Below are 21,260 nucleotides of genomic sequence, written 5' to 3'. Positions count from 1 at the left end.
CCCCAAGGAAGCCTCTTCATCAAATCTTCATTCAGACTGCTCTTCTCAGCAACCGGAACAAACAAAGTCAGGAAGAAAGGCAAGGCATCCAACACAGAGTTTTATAGCACGCTCATTTTCATCAGCCTGAACAAAATTGTTGTCAACAACGGAGGAGATATCGATTTCTTCAACAAAACACAGCAATAATCAGATGGCAAGCGACCATGCACTTGAAGGCTCTGCGATTTACTTGGGCAGCATTGGCATTAATTGTTGATTCATCTTTTTTTGCGTTGACAAGCGAAGCCAAAACGATTTCCATGTTTTTGATATTTAGTTTTATCAATGTTTAATCGCATTCCGATTATCATTCTTCTTCGAACATGTTCCCATTTTCATTGCAATTTTCATTGGACTTGCTGAAACACATTGGCAGCATTGAATTGAAAAACGCAATGCTTGGAACAGCAGTTGAAAGTCAACCGCTTAGCATTTGTTGCGGGGTGTGAATCATTTTTTCATTTATTCTGTTCCATTCGTTTTCGCATTTCCCTTTTTTTTAGTTTGAAGACATATTTGCGCGAGAGCGTTTTGAAGGCAAACCATCTTTTAAATGCACAGATTCTCAAATTGTCTGAAAAGCACTGACTTTGAACGATTTTGCATTGGAAGGCTTTTCATGAGAGAAAAAAACGAGATTTATGCTGCACATGGAAGAGGGCAATGGAGAAGAAGAAGAGGAAGAGGAAGAAGAAAAGAGAGGGAAGCAGGAACAATGCGAGAAGGAAAGAGAGGAACAAGAGTTGAGGAAGGGAGAAGAGGCAGATGGGGTTATCTGTGTGTGGCAATGAGAAAGCTTGGCTAACAAAGAATGAAGAATATTTCATAGTTGTTTGTTGGAAAAATGGATTTTATTATTATTATAATTATTTTCTTTTACAGATGAAAGTTTTGCAAAAGAAAAACAAGGAAAACCATTGAGTTTATTTGAATTTTCATTTAGATTATTTCATTTTGCAAAATGGGCTTTTGAGCTATTTTAACAATACATACCAAATACCAATATTTGTTTAATAACTGTTTTTTGTTTTCTTTTTGTATTTTTGAAAGAATAAGTTCGTTGAATGCCACATAACATGTTTTCTTTGATTGCACAAAGGGCATTTCAAAAAAGAAACAATTTCCCAAAGGAAAGCAGATGAGTGCTTTCTTTTTAAAATAACATAAATAATATTGATTGTTCACTCAAACAGATAAATATGCAGAATTGAGAAGGAGCAAGAAACCAGGAAACGAATAGAGCAGAAGGGCTTGCTTGGTTTTTTGTGGTGAAGAACTTGGAGATGATATGCAACAAGACAAAACACGTGGGAACATAAATTACCGAATGATAAAGAGAACATCTTCAGAACAAAAAAACACAATTGAGGAGAGAAAGAATGAAAGACGGAGAGAAAGGTGAACTTTGAAGAAGGATTTGTTTTTTTTTTAAATTGGAAAGGACGCACACTTTCAAAAGCTTAGACATTTGAAAAGTCGAACATATTGGAAATATATTGTCATAAATAAAAAAGTCATATTTTTCGAATAATGACTTGGAATAAGACAACAATTAGAAAATAAATATTTTTGTATTTTATGTAATTCGTCAATTCAATACTCATTTTTTTGATTTTGTATTTGCACTTCACATTTTACAAACAAAAAATAAATAATCATTATTTTCAAAAACTGATTCGTGTCATTCTACATTAAAGAGAAGAATTTTGAATTCGTATCAATTGGAACATACCTCAAATGTCATAATGACAATTAAAATTTTATTTCTTCATATTTCAATAAGAAAATGAAAATAGTTTTTAAGTTGATAATTTGATCATTTGTATTATATTAAATTTTTCGAAACAAAATTGATTTTTATTCTCGATAAGCATGCATTTGTTCCTTTTAGCATGTCTGATTCCCGCAGAGATATTTAAATCTCAAGTCATCTGTGGAATAGCCACATTAGAAAACCAAGGTATTATTTCAAATGTAACATTTAAATATAACTGCATGTATTTCGGTCAAGGCAACTCAACTGATGCACAATTTTTTGCAAGAAGCAATAATAATTATTTATATGAACATGGAAAAGCATCAGGAATGGAAAGATGGAAGCCAGGAACATGCACAGCAATTTATTCATTTTTTCGGTTTTCCAATGCTTCAGTTGAACTGAAAAATGTGGCAGTGGAATATTCTTCCTTGCCATTTATTCTAATAACAGATGAATCGAATGTGGTGTTGGATTCCTGCATTTCCCACCAAAAGTCGGCATCTCCTTTTCATTTGCAAAGTGGGTCAATCTGCCTCACAAACATGACTTTGATCCCCCCAAAGAGTCTTTTCCCTTCCGATCTCATATTTTCATCTGATGATTCAAATATTGCTATTTTGAGCAATTCTATCATTTCGGACCTGGCTGTTTCAGCTTCACACTATTTTCTGTTATCAGGAAAGTGCAAAAGCGAACAGATCATTAATTGTGCCTTCAGGAACATGTCTGTGAAATATACCTCGAATAGCGATCATTTTGTGGAACATTCGTGCTTTCGAAGTTCAATGGAGAACTGCCTTGTTTATTCGTGCGTGAATGTCTTTGAAGGTGGGATTTCGAGTGGATCGTATTCTTCACAGGAATTCATCTGCAAAAACACAACAATAAGCTGTGGGAAAAGAGAAATGAATGCTTTTGAGAAAAAAGAACGAATGAATACAACAGAAAGTCAAACATTTTTATCATGCGAATGGACTAATTGCACAGCCGAACAAGGAGGTGCTCTTAATGTGCATGATAATTCAAATGCCATTCTGAAAGTTGAAGATTCATCATTCACAAGATGCAATGCTTCGTCAACAAATGGTGGAGGAATATGTGCTCAAAGAATTGCTGAATGCATTGTGCTCCATTCTTCATTTATTCAATGTTCAGCTGCAGCAACCAATGGATTTGGAGGTGCAGGAATAATCTTCGATAATGTTAATACCCAACCACTTGTCGATGATTGTCTTTTTCAAAATGGTTCTTCTGCTGATGATGGAGGAGCTATATATTTTTATCAAACAAAAACAGAAAGACAGAAAGTGGGCGTTGTGAATTCCTTTTATGATAACTGTCAATGCAATTCTTCAATAAATGGTGCAGGAGGGGCAATTATTCATTGGGGTTGCACTGATCAAGTTATTTTTTCAAATTGTTTATTTTGTCATTGCTTTGCAATGTGCTGGGGAGGAGCTGTGTGCATAGAAATTAAATCAAATAACATGGGGATTTTATTTTTATATTGCTTTTTTCACGGCAACACATGTGGAAAATTGGGACATGATTTATCTCTGCAAGACTCAACCTCAAATAATATTGATCCAACATGCTATTCAACCAGCAAAACGACAAATAGAGTTTGTACAAATTTTTATTCAAACGTTGATCACAGTGAATGGCTTCGCAAAGATTTTGGAAATGTGAGATTTGTATCATCAACTGATTCGCAACCAAAAGGAATAGATACACATGCATGTGGGATGGATGAATCTCATCCGTGCAGCACGATCAGCCATTGTTTGACTCAACTGATTCCAGACTTTGTGAATAATGTAGAAGTATTTTCAGGATCAATAATCGAAACAAATAGTTTTGATTGTGGAGTCAACACTTTTACTGTTTATGGCCAAAGTGATATGAGCACAGCAATCCAAACAGAATTGGAAGAAGCTGGGCTGTCTCTATTTTCAGTCTCCACAGGAACGTTGACTGTCAGGGATTTTATTCTTGTGCATGACTCAATTCATCCAAATAATCGCGGGTCAAGGCTGTTTGAGATAAGTGGTGCAGGAAGAATGAGTATCAGCAGACTGAACATATCTGCTGAAAGCGTACACTCGGCACAAACAGCATTCACCACAGAGCTTATCAATGTTCAGAATGGAGTATGTCAAATGGGAAATGTGAACTGGGCAAAGACAATCTCCACAACTTCGTTATTTTCGCTTTCTTCGACAAATGAAGTTTCATTGACTCTTTCAGAGTGCATCTTTGATGAGATTGAAAGAACAACAAGCGGAGCAGCTGTAATGTCATTTTCGAATGACAAGGCAGACATTAATCTGAATTCTTTCATATTTTCTGGTTGTGGAAGCAGAACATCAACTGATGGGGGATCGATGATGCTGTGTGTTGGGAACGGAAATGAAGTGAAAGTGAAAGGTGGACCTTTCGATGGATGCTTTTGTTCAGCAACAGATGGCCTTGGCGGAGGAATTCTTCTTCAATTATTGAATGAAAATCCAAATTTTCTGATCTCCTCGGAATTTGGAACAAACACAGCCAAATGGGGAAGTGATATCTTTGTCATTTCACCCAATCTGGAAGAAACTGCAAAATCACAAAAAATCAAGTGTGTTACAGCTTCACTGGATTCTTTTGATAAAGTGCGAGGATACGTCAATGGAAACACAAGCGTGGCCATTCCTCTGTGCATCTATCTCCTTCCCACACCAGAAGAAATATATGTGAGCAATTCTGAGGCATCTGATCATTCACGTTGTGGAATTGTCCAATTCCCTTGTTTGACAATGAAGCACTCCCTCATAAGACAAACAGGAACAAAGAAAGTCATCGTGAATGGAATGATTATGATGAGCGATGAATTGGCCTTAGCTGGACAGAAACATGAAATCAAAGGAAATGAGCGAAGTGGCTGGACAGTCTCTGATTCAAGTTCAACATCCAATTCAGCGAAGATAACATCAAGTGTTGAAACGGAATTATCGATACTTATCTTCTCTCTTCCTCCTTCCCTTCCTCTTCACTCCACTTTCATTTCATCTTCTTCACAATTGACTTTGTCTCAATGTTCTTTAACTCTTCAAAATTCTTCAGAAGAATTGACATTTCTGTTCTTGTCTGTTGAATTAGGAACGTTGGCTATTGATTCGTTCTCTGCTTCATCAATCACTTTGAATGGAAATCCATTGATCTCATTTTCGGGAAGCAGTTCATATACCGAGTTAACAAGCACTCAGTGGTTGAACATGACAAAAAGCAATTACACAAAAATAGAAAGAGCAGTTGGAAGTGGAGGCTGTATCAGCATTGACAACAGCAATGATGAAAATACAAATTCACAAATATATATTGAAAAGTGTGTATTTGATGAGTGTTGTGTGCTATCTGATGGAAGCAGAGGAGGAGCAGTCAATGCTCAGTTGAAAGGGAACATTCAAATGAATATTGTTTCGTGCACATTCACAGGATGCACAACACCAGCAGAAGAACGGAAGACTGGGTTTGGTGGAGGAATTGCACTGAAGCTGATCGATGAGTATTCTTCATTTGCGATCTCATCCCCCGTTTTTGATTCTGATAAGCAGAATGTTGCCAGACATGGAAATGATCTTTTTGTTGAGTCATTCAACTTGACAAAGAGTATCACAAACACCTCACTTCCGTTTGTATCTGGGCATCTGGATGATATTTCGTTGAATTCAATGAGAGGCTTTGATGGGAATGATACAGAGAATGTCATTCCACTTGTCTATTTCTGGCTTGAACTCGAATCGGAGATATTTATTGGAGACAAAGGAAGAGATATGGGTGCCTGTGGATTCTCGGATTATCCTTGCCTTTCAATTGATTATTCATTGAATCGATTGCCAGAAGGAAATGAAAAGAATATTAACATCATTGGAAAAGGAGTTCTCCAAAAAAGTGTTGATCTTGGTGATATTTCAATAAGTTCGAATAACACAGATATGTGCTCACTTGAGTGTCGCTCTTCTATTGAAGGAGCGGAGGATGAAGCAATGAATATTCTAGGCATCTCATATTTCGAACTGATAAACTTTGTGATGCCATCTTCATTCACTGGTGATGTTAAAAGTTTGATGCATGTTGGATCATGTGATGCGTTGTTGACTGTGAAGGACTGTTCATTCACAAAAATGGAAGAAAGCAGAGAAGAAATAATCAGCTATGGGTTGATCAAGGCAGATGGAGGCACAGTTCTATTGGAATTGGTGACAATGCAATCACTTTGCTTTTCACAGGATGTTATTTCTGTGTTGTCAATAACGATTTTGAACATCAAAAACCTGACGATGAAGAATGTTGAGCTGGAAGGGGCAAGTGGATTGTGCGTTTCAAGGAGTACAACAAGAGAAAACAATGAATTTGAACAAGATATTGTTATTGAGTGGAGTGTATTCGAAGAAGTCACCCAGAACACAACTGATGATATTCCCATCATTCGAAATGAGAATGATGTTGAGCCATTGAAAATAGTGATTCGAAACACAACGATGAAGAAGTGTGGAGGAACGAAGTGTGGAAAGGGAGGAGGGATGTTTTGTGTGTTGAATGAGGGAGGGAGCTTTGATTGCTCATTTTGCACGATTTCTGAGTGTTTCTGTTCGAGCACAGGAAGAGGTGGGTGGTTGTTTCTGGAGTGCACCTCGACAGCTGAGCAGCCTCTGAATTTTGTTCTGTCGAATATCACTTTCAAAGACAACTCAGCATTCAGAGGAAGAGATGTGTATGTGAAATGCCACTCAATCGAAAATCAAATAGCAGATGAACAATTCTTGCTGGATTTCAGAGCACCGTTTGTAAAGGAGCTAGCGATATGGGGCTACACAACAGACTCGTTTGTTGGCGAAGAAGATCTTCTGCTGAGGGTTGTGAAATACCAGAGTGAGACGATATTTGTGTCTTCAGCAACAGGCAACCACACAGATAGCAAGCAATGCGGAGAGTTCAACATGCCTTGTGAGTCGTTGAATGTTGGAGTTCAGCACATAATTCCATCTTTGTATTCACAGCTGTTGATCTCAAAAGAGACACTTTTTGTCGGAGAATGTGAAGCAAAGGATGTAATTATCCGCTCATTGCAACCTCAGTCAGCTGCTTTTGTGTATCTGAACTCAACAATTGCTGGAAATGAAGAAAATCTGATCACAATCTCAGAGAAAGTTCGGATAGAAAGTGTGAAATTCAATTTTGGCCAGTCGTTTTCATATTCAGGCAGTTCTATTATCCATGAAACAAATGGCCAATTATCTCTTTCTTTTGTTGATTTTTCTTCGATTGGCCAATCAGAAAACATTGAAGCTGTTGATCTTAACTCAACATTGATGACCATTGAAAGTGGAATTCTGCATGTTGATAACTGCTCAATATCCATGCTTTCATTCAAGAAGCCTTCATTTTTGTTAAATGGAGATGAGGCCTCAATCACAAATGTGAAACTGGAATATATTGAGGAAACAACAAATGTGTTTGAGATAGGTGATTGTGGAAGCGTTGCACTGAATGGAATATCTGCAGATGGAGTGAAATTATCTGAAGGTCATGTAATTGCGATAAGCGATTCGACTTCAGGATCTGTTTCAATAACAATCTCCTTATTCAACAACTGTTCAAGAAATTCAGAAGGAGCTTCTGTTCTCTCAGCTTCTTCTTCCTCAGCTCAGATAGTTCTTTCAAACTGTTCTTGTTCCTACTGCAATTCCTTGTCTGACAAAGGAAGCATCATGGAGATTAGCGATGCAAAGGATGTTTCGATGCAAATGTGTGAATTTGAAGGAATTCTTTCAAAAGAAAGTGAAAGTGAGAGAAACAGCGATTTTGAAGAAATATGCATATGGAATGGATCCCTTGTCCATTCGATGAATTCTTCATTGGTGATGAAGGATGTGACAATAATGAATGCTTTGTTAGGCGGATTATCCATATCTTCTGGTAATGTGACAATCGAGAAAGGAGAGTTTTTGAACAACAATCCATTCATTGAAAAATATCCCTCTCTTCGTCGAAACATCATTTGTTCAGATTCTGCTTCATTGACCATTTCCAGCTTGAAAGGCGGAGATGGACTGATGCCCAATTCATCTCTTTGGATTTTGAATGATGGATGCACACTTGGAGGAATAGCAGGAGAAAGATCATCGCCTTTATTCATTCCAAAACTGGAAGATGTTTCTGTGAATGAAAATGGAAGCAACATTTTTATCAAATTCAAGGGATCTCTTTTTATGCCATGTGACTTGTCATTCAGACTTGTGTATAAAACAGGGGAAGTGGAGTTGGTTGAGACATATCAGTTTGAGGAAGATGGCTTTCTTTCAGAAACAGAAGTGATTGGAAGAGTTCCATCTGAAAATATTTCCACGACTTCAGACGAAACAGAGGTGTCAGTGATGATATTGTTTGGGAAACAACTGGTTTCGACTTCTCCTCTGATTCTGAAGAACAAAACGGAATCAAAGACAGGAGATGATCAAGTTGTTGAAGGAGGGAAAGAAGGGAAATCTTTTTTGTTATTGATCGTGATTATAATGGCCGTTGTTCTTTTGATTGTTCTCATTGCCCTTGTGATATTCGTTGCCAGATGGAGAAATTCAAAAGAAGAAGCGAAAAAATACAAGGAGATTGTGAATGACAACATCAGAAAAGATCCAAAGGCATTTGAGATGGTGACGATGGAGATGTCGCCTGAGGAGCAGTGGAGGAGAGCAGAAAGAGAGGCAGAGAAGAAAAATGAAGAGAGGATGAAGAAGAGAATAAATGGAAAGGAGATGGCGCATTCTGAGTCAGAAGAGTATTTGTTGAGTGAAAGCGGATCGACTGAGTATATTCTTGGAAAGGATTCAGACAAGATTCCAGATTGGGCACTTGATAAAGCTGAGGAAGAGGAAATTAGAAAGAGATCTCCTTCCCCATCCATTTCATCCACCTCGACAACTGATTCAGATTCAACATTTGTTCGATCGGAGAGTCTGTGTCCAACCACATCATCCATGTCGAATCTGGTGGATGCAATGGCCTGTTCATCGCCTCATGAAAAACTGATTGTGGACTTGAGGGATTCGCTGTTCATGTTGTTGCATGGAAGGAATGAGAAGAAAGAGATGGTGATTAGGAGTTTGAAGGAAAGGGAGCAGACAGCTGCTCAGATCCTGTTCTGGGTGGCTAACCTTGCTCTCCACTCCTTTGATGAAATGGAAAATCCTCTTCAGTCATTATCCAGTTTGAGTCCCCACATTGTATTGTTCTCTGAACACATGGTCATCTGCATTGTCATGCATTCAGACTTCTTGTCTGATGATGATTCGGACTCTTCTTCCATCTCATCATCAACTGTTGTTTCATCTGCAAGCGATGACGATGATGACAGTGACTCCCTTCCTTCATCGGCATTTGAGGATGATTATTACAAAAAAGAGTGCCTGAGGTGGAAGGCACCAGAATTGCTGATGAACAAGAAGATGGGAGCAACAAAGGAGTCGGTGGCATTTTCGATCGGGATGATGCTGTGGGAGTGCTTGACGCTCCAGATCCCGTTTGGCGATTATGAGGCAGAGGTGGCGGGGCAGAAGATTGTGAATCACGAACGACCGAACATATCTGCTGTGAAGGAATCGAATTTCTTTGAAATCATCAGGGCTTGCCTGTCTTCCCAGCCAGAAGACAGACTGAGCTTGGCAGGGCTGAAGCGAGAGTTCATCCAGCGCTTTCCTCCAGGATCAGCAATGCTGACGATGTCAGATGCGATTGATCTGGAGGAGACAACAGAAGATGGGGAACACATGATGAGTGTGAATACTTCAGATATCACAGGAACTTTGCAAACTGAGAAGTGAATGAAGAGTTGGTGATAATTGTGTTTTTGTTGGAAAAATGTTTTTGTTTTTAAAGCCACCTCAAAATTATCTTTTATCAGTCTGAGAGAGTATCTCTCTTCCCTTTTTTTTGTTCATCAGCACATTTCTTCTTGTTTTTGATATCAACCTTTTTTTTGTTTCATGTGTTTTATTGGTTGTTGCGTTTCACTTTATTTCTTCTTTCACCCATTCCGAATGCAGATTTTGTATGAGCAGTGTTGTGTTTTATATATTCATGTTTTTGTGTTTGCTGAATCTCCACCTCACCATTATTTTGAGTGAATCTTGTCAAATGAATTTTTTCATTAATCTCTAATTTGGCTTTTCAGTTGATTCCTTTCCTTTCCTTTCCTTTCTTTTCTTTTTTCTTTCATTGCAAACATCAACAGTCATTATTTCATTTTCTATTTTGTGTTACTCCAGTTTGTATTATCAATTCCATTTGTTGTAGTTCTTTTTTTTTCAATTATTCAAGCGACTTTTTCTTTATTTGTGGTAATTTCAACATTCACAACAAACGATAAAAGATATATCTCTTTTTTTGTCTCAGAAAGGAAAAATATAGTTGTTTGTTCTTTTGCAGCGATTGCATTAGAAGAATCAATTCCTTCATCGATGAACAGCTTTATTCTGTGTAACATATAATTTGTGAAGAGAATTGAACAGAACAAGAGAAACTCATTCAATCTGTTGACTTTGTTGTGTCTTGACTGTGAGGATCATGTATTGTTCATGTTCAAGAACCTCTTTTGTAATTTCCTCTCTCAACATTCATTTTCCTTTGTTGGAAAAAAGAACATGTCTTAATTTTTTTTGAAAAGTTCCTTTTGTTTAATTTTCAAAGAAAATAGTAATTTTATATTTCTATCAAATTTCGGGGCAAGATGGGTGATTTTTTTTGATATCATAAAAAAAGATCAAAAATCGAAATAATAAATTCTATTGTGGTATTTAATGATCAAAGAATATTAATGATTTTTTGCAAGTATTTAGCTTTAATATCTGTAATATATATTTGTTTTATTGTCTCTTTCAAAAAAACATACCTTTTTTATGTTTTTTTATGAAATAGAATTTTTTGATCAAGTTTTATAAAAATTGAAAAACCAATCTTTAAAAGGTAAATAGATATTTCTTAACTGGAAAAACAAAACATTGAAAAGAAAAAGTTTACAAAGAAGAATATAAATGAAAAAAAAGAAAACAAAATAATTGAAACCAATTTATAAATAATAGTTATTTCTCTTTTTTCTTTTCGTCTTTGAACAGCTAACAAATTTCCTTTCCTTTTATTCGTTTCATCGAATTCATCCAACGTAAACAGAAGTAGCGGATAATTTGAATAAGCAGAGCTCAACAGCTCGCTCCTCCTCATCGCCCAGAACAAAATCGTTTCTAACAATGGAATTGATGCTGATACATGTGGCAGACCCCAACAGACCCCATGCGCCACCATCGAGTATGCCCTCAACGGCTTCATTTCCCTCCTCCAAGACGCCTCTCTCACCCTCCTCACATCAACATTTGTTCCAACTCAAACACTCACCTTCAGCGTGGTTGATACATAAATCACAGGAAATAATGAACTTTTTCTTGCATTCTTTCCTTTCCTTCATTTTCCAATTTTCACCATTTTCCATATCATGGAAAAATTCATAAGCTTTCACATCACTTTCAACTGAAGAAAATATCATCACTTATTTTATCAAAATCCTTGACATCAGCTCACATAGAAATATTTCTTCGTCATTACCTCATCTAATTTTTCTTCTCCATCAACAACAAATTAAGCTCATGAAAAAAGATTCATTGCCGTCGTATCTTCAAAAGAAATATATTCATACATATCTAGTAATTTTCTTCAGTTTATATTTTCTTCACCTTTCCGATTTCAACTTGCTTGTATCCAATTAGCGCTAGAGGCTCATATTATTTCTCTTCACTTAAGTCTTTTCCTCAAAATAGCTTTTCTAACTCATCGTTTCATTTCCTGCAATTCACTGTGGTTTCGCTGCTGTGAAATCGACCGAAGGCTATTTTTGGAATCCATCCATTCCAAATAAAAATAGCCTCATTGTCCTTTCATTTTTACTTCGAATGCTTCAGCCTCCAAATGAAAAAGTCAGAATTGATTCAGTTGTTGATAACTTGCAGACTTTTCTTTGCTTTGTGGAGAATCGTTTCAGTTGACATATAACTTAAGCTGATGTATCATCGAGAATAAGTATTTCTTTGTTTCTTTCCAAGTTGCAACGAAAGATGACGTCTGGCACTGAACTCGATGATATTTGAATGAAAAAGAAGTAGAAGAAGAAGGAGCAGGCAGTGAAAGTGGAGAAAGTGAGTCAGGAGCAGCAGGATTAGAAGCAGATGGATGAACAGCTTGAGATAAAAGGAAGAGAGATGAAGAGATTCTGAAAGAAGGAGAAAATTGAAGTTGGATGTTCATAAAAATGAACGAATTGACAAGCGAAGAAGGGCAGTTGGAGAGAGGATGAAGAGCAATGTTTGTATTTGAAGCAAAATCAGCAGCTGAATCAAAAAACGCTACCAAATTGAGTGAAAGATATTTCTTCATCGAATCCGTTGCAGTTGAATTCTGCAAAGCGGAAAAAGATACCAATTTTGAGAACGACAGAGCTTCTCTTTACCCAGGAACGCTGTTCAAACTGAATGTTCTTATCCCTTTCTCCTTCTGAAACGGCAAAGGTGACGCTTTCTCCACTGCTTTTCTTCCCTTTCTGCGTGTTTCTTCTGCTTCCTCTTTGTATGTCCACCAGCCCCTCCACTTCATCCCCCTTCCTCTTCTCAACTCCGCCCTGCTCTGCCTCAGCTCACTCTTCAGCGCACTCATCAGATCCAACCGCGCTCTTGTCTGCCTCACGTCGACTGCTGCATAAACAGGCATCTTCCTCATCTTCCACGCAAATTGCCCATTTTCCTCGCTTTTGATACGCACATAACGGCAGGGCACATCCAGTTCATCGCTCAAATCTTCCAGGTCAGAATTCGCTAAATCATTCAACGTGCAGTCCAATTTCCGCTCTCTGGTCAAAATTGGCGTTTGGCTTTCTTTCGCCTCTTGCTGCACCTCGCTTGTCATTTTGTTCTCTTTCTGGTTGGTCGGCGTGCCTGTCTCAAGGTGTGGTAGTAGTATTCCTTGGATTCTGCAAACGGATTCATGTCTTTTTCTTCTTTTTCCTTCTTCTTCTTCTGTATATCCTGCAGTTTCATCAGCAGAAGTAGTTTTTATCTCTGATCATCAGATTCCAATGAATTGAACGTGATCTTCGCCTCTTCATCGTCCACCTTCCCTTTCTCATTCTGAAACTCATCTTGTATCGCCCTTGTTTCTTCTCTGTTGAAATTCTTCATCCATACAACACTCAACATCACCGCTCCTCCTCCAACAACAACAACTGTTGATGGAAGCGTTTTTTGTGCACCAACAGCCCCTCTCCCCATCTCCATCTCTTGGCTGTACGCAATCAACGATCTCCCTCCGACTCCTCTTCATCCACCGTCCATTCGCTTCCCTCGCGTAAAGTGTATTGTTCCAAAGGTGCCTCGTTCTGAAGGATATTGTTTAGGCTGTGGAGAAGGTGAAGGTGGGAGAGAGGAAGTTGTTTTTGATGCTTTTGCAATGAAAGAGGCTCTGGTTTTGGCTCATTATAATTCGTTTCGCCTTTTTTGTTGTTTTGAATAGACTCTTTTGTGTTTGTATTCTTTTCTGTTTCTTTTTTATTGTCTTTGCTTTTCAAGCAACTTCTTTGTGGTTGTTCATTGAATCCTCCAAAATCACTTCTTGATCCTCTTCTTTTCAGTCATCTTCATCGCCTTCAACTTCTTCCTATTCTCCAGATTCTCCGCATACCGCTCCACCATCCGAAACTCCGCAAACAGCGGCAGCGCCTCAAACACATCTGGTGGGAGAAAAAAATATTGTCTTTTCCTTCTTCTTCCGAACTGCTGTCCTCATCCTCCTCGTCTGCTGCTCTTCGCTTGTCAGAAATCTGTTTCTAGAAGAGAGAAGCAACGAGGAAGAGGAAGAGGAGGAGGAAGAAGAAGAATGTGAAGCACCAGAAGCAGCAGCCACTTGAGCACAGCGGTTGAGATAGCGTCGGTGGAGGAGAGGATGCATTGCTCTTATGCTGCGAGCCATGACAATCTCAGAACGATGGCATGGTTAATGGTGGAGAGAGAGGTCTGTTTCTGCTGGAGAAGATGGAGAAGATGAAGATGAGGAGAACAATGAGATAGACGGTTTGCGTGTGGATAACGCAATCTTTCTAACATTTTTTAACCACTTAGGTGACGAGGATATGAGCGATCAGATGAAAGAGAATGAAGGCTATCCTGCAAAAAGAATCTTTGAGGAAGGAGAGACGGAAAATTGATAATTCAGTAATTCCGCTAAGTTACTCCTATTGTCATGCTAAGAATGTGAAGAGGAGGATGTATTTCCAGATGCTTGCCTGATGCAAACGACGGTATTAGCAGAAGACGAAACGATGAGCTTGGACAAAGAAATAAATAATGCGATTGAAGAGGCAGCAGACGATGCACTTGACAGAACATGCGAAGAGAGGAGCTGCACATTTCCCAATAATGAGTGGTTGAAGGAGAACACAAAACTTTTTTTTCCAACTCCCGCTCACTCCCCCTCCACTGCCACTTCCTCTTTTGTCTCTCTTCTTTGCAATGGAGTGCATGATATCTCTGTTTCACTTCCGCTCAGACGACATCGAAGACAATAGGCAGTCACGTGAAGTTACCACAGGATAATCAGTCCTTGTCATTACATCGCCTTTTATTAATTATTCTTTTCCTCCTGTAAAACTCTCAAACGTCTTTGCCTTCAACAAGGAAGATGAGGAAGATGAATAACTCAATAAGATTTCTCCGTATATCTCCAAGGGCGAGAATCTTCTTTTGTCATTCTCATTTCCTATTCTATTGAAGCCTCCATCTTTCTCTCCTTCTCTCTTTCTCCTTCTTTCTCTAAATAACCTCCATATCATTAACGAATATCTCGTACGGGAACAATAACGAATTCTTTTTCCCATCTGAAACTTTCACAGGAGATTGTAGTTATGCAACGCAAATGACCCCGTTTCCCTATCTGTGGTTTATTTGTAAATGGGTTCCCATATTTGCATCCAACACGCTCCATAAGAGGAGTTGTCGACTTATAATGCGAGACAAGAAGAGCAGGAGCATTGCCTCTCATCCAACCCAAACATCTATTGATGATTCCAAGAAGATAATCGTTTGCACCTCCAGAAGAAGAATTGGAAGCTCAACTTGAGTTAATGTTGACATCTGCAGATTATACACACATGAAGGAGCAAATCTCAAATTTGAAGAACACAAGCCCAGCAACGGTAGTGCAAAGTTTGGAAAGGCAGAAAGAGACAACTTTATTTATTTAGGAGCAAGAAACAGACGTGAAAGTGATTTATTGCGATGAACAGAATTGAGCTATCTGTTTATTGATATCCCTTCAGCAGGAGGAGGACATCAAAGAAGAAGAAGATCGTTGTGATGAACTTGAAGACGTGGAAGATATATCAGACTGTGTTCAGTGTGAACATGTGGTAGTTTTGGTAATTCGTGTGATGTTTGAAAAGAAAGGTGTCTCCACTATTGAAGATGTCAGATGCAAGAGATTCTTTCAAGTGGAAGTTCGTGTCAAGAAGAGATTCCAATTGGAGCTGTAGAGAGGCGAAGGTGAAGGAAATCTGGAGGGTCAGGGAGAAAAAATATTTTTAGATGATAATAGGAGGTGGAGGAAAAAGAGATGTCTTTTGAAAGAAATATGAAAGGATGTTTGCTGAATATGAAGGGCGCTTAATTGACTCAATCATGGAAGCATCAAAGCTGCTTGCGGATGACTGATCTCAGAAAGGAGAAGAAGAACAAAGCGATGATGATGAAGAGAGTTAATTTCGAGTTGCTTATGAGGAGTTGAAGCCAGTGTGCTCGGGGAGGAGGCAGTCAGCTGTGTCACTGAAATAGCAGTGGTAGCAGATAGGGTGGAGGGATAACTCCTTGTTCAGTCTTTTTTATCTGTTCTGTTTCCAATGGCAATAAAAACGCTGGAAAAAGCACACGGAAAAGACACATCACCCAAACTTAGAAGAAAAAATTGAATGAAATGAAAACATGAAAAGTGATGGTTTACATATTTTTGTAAAAATTGGTTGAATAAATAAAAGTTAGAGTTTGAATAAATTAAAAAAAGAAAAATAAGAAATATGATTTAAACAATTGTAACAATTATCGAAAAATAGTACAAACCTTATAAAATGAAAAATTGCTCTTTCATCGCTTCTTGCATGGAACTTACTGGTTGTTGATTGTGTGAGTCCAAACAGCTGGAAAGATTGGACATCTCAACGATTTCTATGCAGATACAGTTTAGACAGGCAATTCGATGCAGATTGCCAACGTTCAAATTCATAAAATGACCAATGCGATCAACTCACTAGAAAAAGAGGAAGTTCATAATGAATAATGAAAAAAAAGCTCAAAAAATAGCAAAAATGAAAAAAATAAGTATATTTTAAAATAAATACACAAAAATTATTTGTAATGATTAAAAGAAAATTTTAACACACCACATTGCTTCAAATCTTCACCATTGCATTAGACGATCTGTTTGAAATTTTTTTCTTTTCTTTAATCAAGCTCAAAATATTTTGCATTCTTTTTTTCTGCTTTCCTGACCTCCCTCTCCTTCGAGAATCCAGGCAATCTTGAATGAAAAAAACTGAAATTTACCGAAAATATCTGTATTCACTTACTGGTCCACAAAGTTTGCTGTTCTGTGCGCATCAAGCTTCGCCTCTTCAAATACCCCCTCTTCTAGTGACATTCACTGCGTCTGCTCCACAATCACAATCTCATTCGGACGGATGATCTTCTTCTTCTCCAGTGCATCTGCCACACACGATGTCAATTTGAACATGTCCAAAGTTGACATGTTAAGCCCTTGGATGAAACCATTGCCTCATCTTTCTCCACTGCTTACACCACACTTATCTGAATCAGCAATGTGTAACATCCAAAATATGACCCCATAAAGCTGCCACACTCTTTCCCATTGTATGTGTACAGACTGTCTGGTAAGTGGAACTTGTGAGAGAATTATACAGTGGTGTTTGCATTCGAAAAAGCGTGTCGTTCGTCTCTCGCTTTTCATCCACTAATATTCGTTTCTATTCGCTTCAAAGTTTGCGTTCGATGCATAGAACAGATTGCAATATGTGCCTTGTGCTGCATACGAAATAAACAGCAAGCATTTGACGTTAACGACTTGAATCACTAAAAAATACTCATAAAAAAGAATCGCTTACAGACAAATTTCTGAATGTGGATTCTATATTTTTTCATTTTCATTGATATTCCATTCGCGGGCTGACACATTTTTGATGTAAATTATCGCACTGATTGCTGTTATTGTCGCTTTTATAATTGTCATAAAATGTGAATATGGTTTTTCATTTCAAAAAATGCATTGTTCTTTAATCATAAAAAAAAATATTGAATATATACATATATATTTTTAAGACTCAATAAAATACAAAAACCAAAAAAAAGTCAACATTTCTTGAAAATATGTCAAATTGAAAATCTCGATCACAAAAGTGGTCACTAATTTTTCTTCAGATTTTGCAACAAACAGACATAAAAAGATGTGGGGAAGCGGTTTGTGCGGAAATCTGAGAAAAAATTAGTGACCACTTTTGTGATCGCCAGTCATTTCAATTTTCAGTTTAATTATAGTTTCGATCATTCAATGGATCAAATTTGATGAGAACCTTAATAAAAGTGTTTTTCCAAATGACTGGCGATCACAAAAGTGGTCACTTATTTTTTCTCAGATTTCCTCACAAACCGCTTCCCCACATCTTTTTATGTCTGTTTGTTGCAAAATCTGAAGAAAAATTAGTGACCACTTTTGTGATCGAGATTTTCAATTTGATTTATTTTCAGGAAAATGGAACGTATTTATAATTTTTTGTATTTTGTTGAGTCTAAAAAATATTTGTGTGTATATTTTATATTATTTTTTATGATTAAAGAACAATGCATTTTTTGAAATGAAAAACCATATTCACATTATTTATTTCAACAGAAAAATGTTTTGAAAAATATGAACGAGCTCGAGAAATTTCTGAAGAAGACTCATGAAAATGCTAAAAGCCAACCAGCGCGACAAGAAATAGAAACAATTCACCTTTAAGAAATGTATCTGAAACTGCGTCTTCTTCATCGAATTTTTATTTCATTTATTCATTATCATTCTTATATCGTTTGTAATTAGTTTTTATGTTTTAAATACTTTTTTGAAGTCCACACATTTTCCTATTTTTATTTCTTTTTCATATTTAGATCATATGAACATTTCATCACTTTTTGTTATTTGTTAAATAATCAATTTATCTGACAATTGGACATTATCTATCATGGTTTTGAAACAATACAAGCAATTTATTAGAATTCAACAGACACTGTTGAAGGAGAAAAAGAATAAACATAAGTTACGTTGAAAGATGAAAAAAAAAAAACATTTTATCGAAAAATAAAGATACTTGGAGAAAGCACTGTTTAATTGAAGAATAGCTTCATTTTTGTTGAACGAAAAAGTAGAAGAAGAAGAAATGTGGTTAAAGAGAAATGTGCAATCAATCGAATGATATTTCTGAAGATGATGAAAAGGGTTTATGTGATGTTGTTATTGAGATAAAATATTGTATTTGACAAAAGAATTTCATAATAATAAGAAAAACATAATCACAAAAAATACAACAAACAGATTGATGCATACCTATTGAATTGGATATCCACTGTTCATTGACTGCTCTTGAGTGGTCGCATCCTCTTTCCCCTCAGAAACTGAAAATGTTTATTTCTTCATATTTCTCTTCTTCATCTTCTTGCAATCACACACATCAGAATTTAACTATTCTCTTTCTTCCCTCATCCTCTCATCATATTTTCTCTTCCAATCCACATCCTTTCCCATCTCTCCCACTTCTTTTGAATCTTTTTTCCAAAACCCAGTTCATTCACTCTAACTTCCTCCATCTCTGTTCTTCATCAATCTCTTCATCAATTTCTCCAAAACTCATCCATTCGCAAGTCCCCTCAAATCGTGCTGCAACTGATTGCGCTTGATGCTTCCTGCTTCTTCCTTCAAATATCACTCGTTATCTGTCTCCAATTCAAAATAAATACATTTCAAAAAAAAAAAAAAAAAAAAAAATTGAAAAAAAAATAAGACACACTTGAACGTTGTGTGAAAATGACTCAAGCCGAGCAAACTCATTTCAACTTCTTTTTGAGTCTCCTCCCTATCCTTCTTTCTCCAACACACCTTTCAGCAGGCAAGCCACACAAATCAACAGCAATTCCACTGAAAGGCCTTCATTCAGAATTACGTTCCATTGCAAACACTCCCACAGGAGCATTTCATCCTTTTATTTTTCGTTTTTCTTCTCTTCATCAGAATTCTTCCTTTCAAATCTTTTCCTTTTCAAAGAAAAACAAGTCACCGTCCCGTTTAACCTTTGGCCCTTCAAAACATCTCCCGATACTCCAACGCCAAAATCCCAACCCCAATCCTAATCCCTTTTCATCCGCCATTTTCTCCATTTTCTTTTCAACAACCCACTTCACAAATCGCACCCGTCTCTTCAAATCTCACATCTTCCCGTATTCCATCCATTTCTTCGCTTTCCCCTTTTTGCACAGCATTCCTCAAATTGTTCAATCGCCCAAGCCCCTTTCAAAAGTTAATAAATAATTTTTTTTTTCAAAATAATAAAAAAAGAACAGATAAAATCGCCTGAATAGTGATTCAGCAATGCTCTGTGCACACCATAAAACATTTGTTGCTGGTCCTGTGCATTAGGCAAAATCAAGGTGAAGCAACATATTGATTCCATTTCTGAATGTTGCAGGAACATCTGCTTCAAAAAAGTCAAAAATATTATTAAAAATCTGAAAATGAAAAAATACTAATTTATTCCTCTGCATCATTTTCATTCTTTTGCACAAAGCAGGCAAATCGAAGTGCAACAAATCAGTTATTTATTGTTTTGTTATTTAATAAGGGTGTCCAACCTATAATTTTATAAGTGAAGATTTTTGATTGATGCTTTTCTGCATATGTGCATGTTTGAGCTCTTGAGAACACGACCACAGATGCACCCATGCGAGTTATGGCACCGCAGAAGAACAGGAATTTTGCCTGCAGATGGAGGAGCGGGTGGCTGTTTGCATCTATTGTTTGCGAAAAGTGGATTGGTGGAGGAAAATTGTTGAGATTTGAACTTAGCTGTGTATTGCAAAACATATGACGCAACATCGGCTGTGATATTTTGAATGAAAAATAACTCAAGCAAGAAACAAAAAAAGCGAGGAGAATATCAGAAAGATTGAATTGCACCACTTGTTCATTTTGTGGGATATGCGTTGCACTTGGTATAATTTTTTGCACAGGATTTGTTTGACATTGTTTTTTGGAAGAAGGTTGGATTTCATGGAAAAGGAAAGGGAATTGGGGGTTTGAAGAATGGAAGAAGCGAATTGAGCGAGGCATACAGCAAGCCTCAACAACAATCTTTTGCCTTTTGAACGAAGCAAGTTGGAAAGCTATCAGCAAAGACTTAATATTGAATAAGTCTTTGAAAAGGAGTTCATTACTTTATCATTTGGTGAATATTTATTTTCACTTGCATCATTATCGGTTTCATAAAGGATTCTTTGTGTTGGATGACGTTCTTTGCCAGTCATTTATTGTTCAGTTGTCTGTTTTTTTATGTGGCGAGAGGTGATTTGGGAGAACAAGAAAGCCAGCAGGGTTGATAATTACCAATCCATTGGAGATGGGAAAATAATTCTAGGTCAAAAAAAAAGATGGTTTGAATTTTTTTGTTTCATTCATTATTCTTCAATGGTATTCTTTGAATGACTACAGATTGGTCATGAACAGGAATGCCATGGAAAGAAGCCATTTTATCCTTTTTCAAAAGATTCAGAAGTTTTGAGATTATTCTTGAATGAACTGCATTCGACGATGACAATTGTGGCTTCAGCCATATGTCTTGTGTGATGCATAGCCCAACTATGCTTAACATGAGTTTGTTAGAAAGAGAAAAGCAGTTTGTTTGACTTATTTGTGAGAGTATTTGGCAGAAGCGACTCTTTTGAAGAGGCTGATGATTAGGCTGGGCATTCGCATTCAGAACACATTCAGTTTTTTCTATCGCGCAACATGACTTGGAAAAGCTGATATCTTCAATTTTTCTTCGCCTTAACATTCTCAACAGTTTCACTCAACAAAAGATGTTCATTGCCAGAATCGACACATCAATCACATAATCAAAAAATTCGTCATTTTCTTCTTTTTGAATTTGAAATTATTGCCATTGAAGTCAACTTCATCAATTGTCAACGCCTTCTTCGATTTCGAATTCTTCTTTGCCCATACACTCATCAGATGTTAAGTTCGTTTGAATTATGAACGCCAACGGACAAACACAATTTTCTTTTTCTGAGGTGCAAAGCAG

General features: G+C 37.1%; 4 protein-coding genes across 4 annotated transcripts; 2 read left to right on the top strand and 2 right to left on the bottom strand.

Moving 5' to 3' along the window:
* Nucleotides 1-437: 437 nt before the first annotated feature.
* Nucleotides 438-833, top strand: MONOS_18226 (uncharacterized protein; the record flags this gene model as incomplete). Its single annotated transcript, XM_067871225.1, has 3 exons — nt 438-485; nt 546-614; nt 669-833. 3 exons carry the CDS (start codon nt 438-440, stop codon nt 831-833), a joined length of 282 nt encoding a protein of 93 aa, XP_067720191.1.
* A 1,753-nt stretch (nt 834-2,586) lies between these two features.
* Nucleotides 2,587-10,207, top strand: MONOS_9001 (uncharacterized protein; the record flags this gene model as incomplete). The annotated part of the gene is made up of 1 exon (XM_067879460.1): nt 2,587-10,207. One exon carries the CDS (start codon nt 2,587-2,589, stop codon nt 9,658-9,660), a length of 7,074 nt encoding a protein of 2,357 aa, XP_067720190.1. The 3' UTR covers nt 9,661-10,207.
* Nucleotides 10,208-12,328: 2,121 nt separating this feature from the next.
* Nucleotides 12,329-13,152, bottom strand: MONOS_9000 (uncharacterized protein; the record flags this gene model as incomplete). The annotated part of the gene is made up of 2 exons (XM_067879459.1): nt 12,329-12,934; nt 13,063-13,152. 2 exons carry the CDS (start codon nt 13,150-13,152, stop codon nt 12,329-12,331), a joined length of 696 nt encoding a protein of 231 aa, XP_067720189.1.
* A 6,230-nt stretch (nt 13,153-19,382) lies between these two features.
* On the bottom strand, nt 19,383-19,734 carry MONOS_18225 (uncharacterized protein; the record flags this gene model as incomplete). Its single annotated transcript, XM_067871224.1, has 3 exons — nt 19,383-19,471; nt 19,568-19,655; nt 19,708-19,734. The coding sequence occupies 3 exons, from the start codon at nt 19,732-19,734 to the stop codon at nt 19,383-19,385; spliced, it is 204 nt and encodes a 67-aa protein (XP_067720188.1).
* Nucleotides 19,735-21,260: the final 1,526 nt, after the last annotated feature.

Source organism: Monocercomonoides exilis (assembly GCF_001643675.1).
Source record: "Monocercomonoides exilis strain PA203 chromosome Unknown scaffold55-566112, whole genome shotgun sequence".
Classification (NCBI taxonomy): Eukaryota; Preaxostyla; order Oxymonadida; family Polymastigidae; genus Monocercomonoides; species Monocercomonoides exilis.
This window is presented reverse-complemented; position numbering and strand designations above follow the sequence as displayed.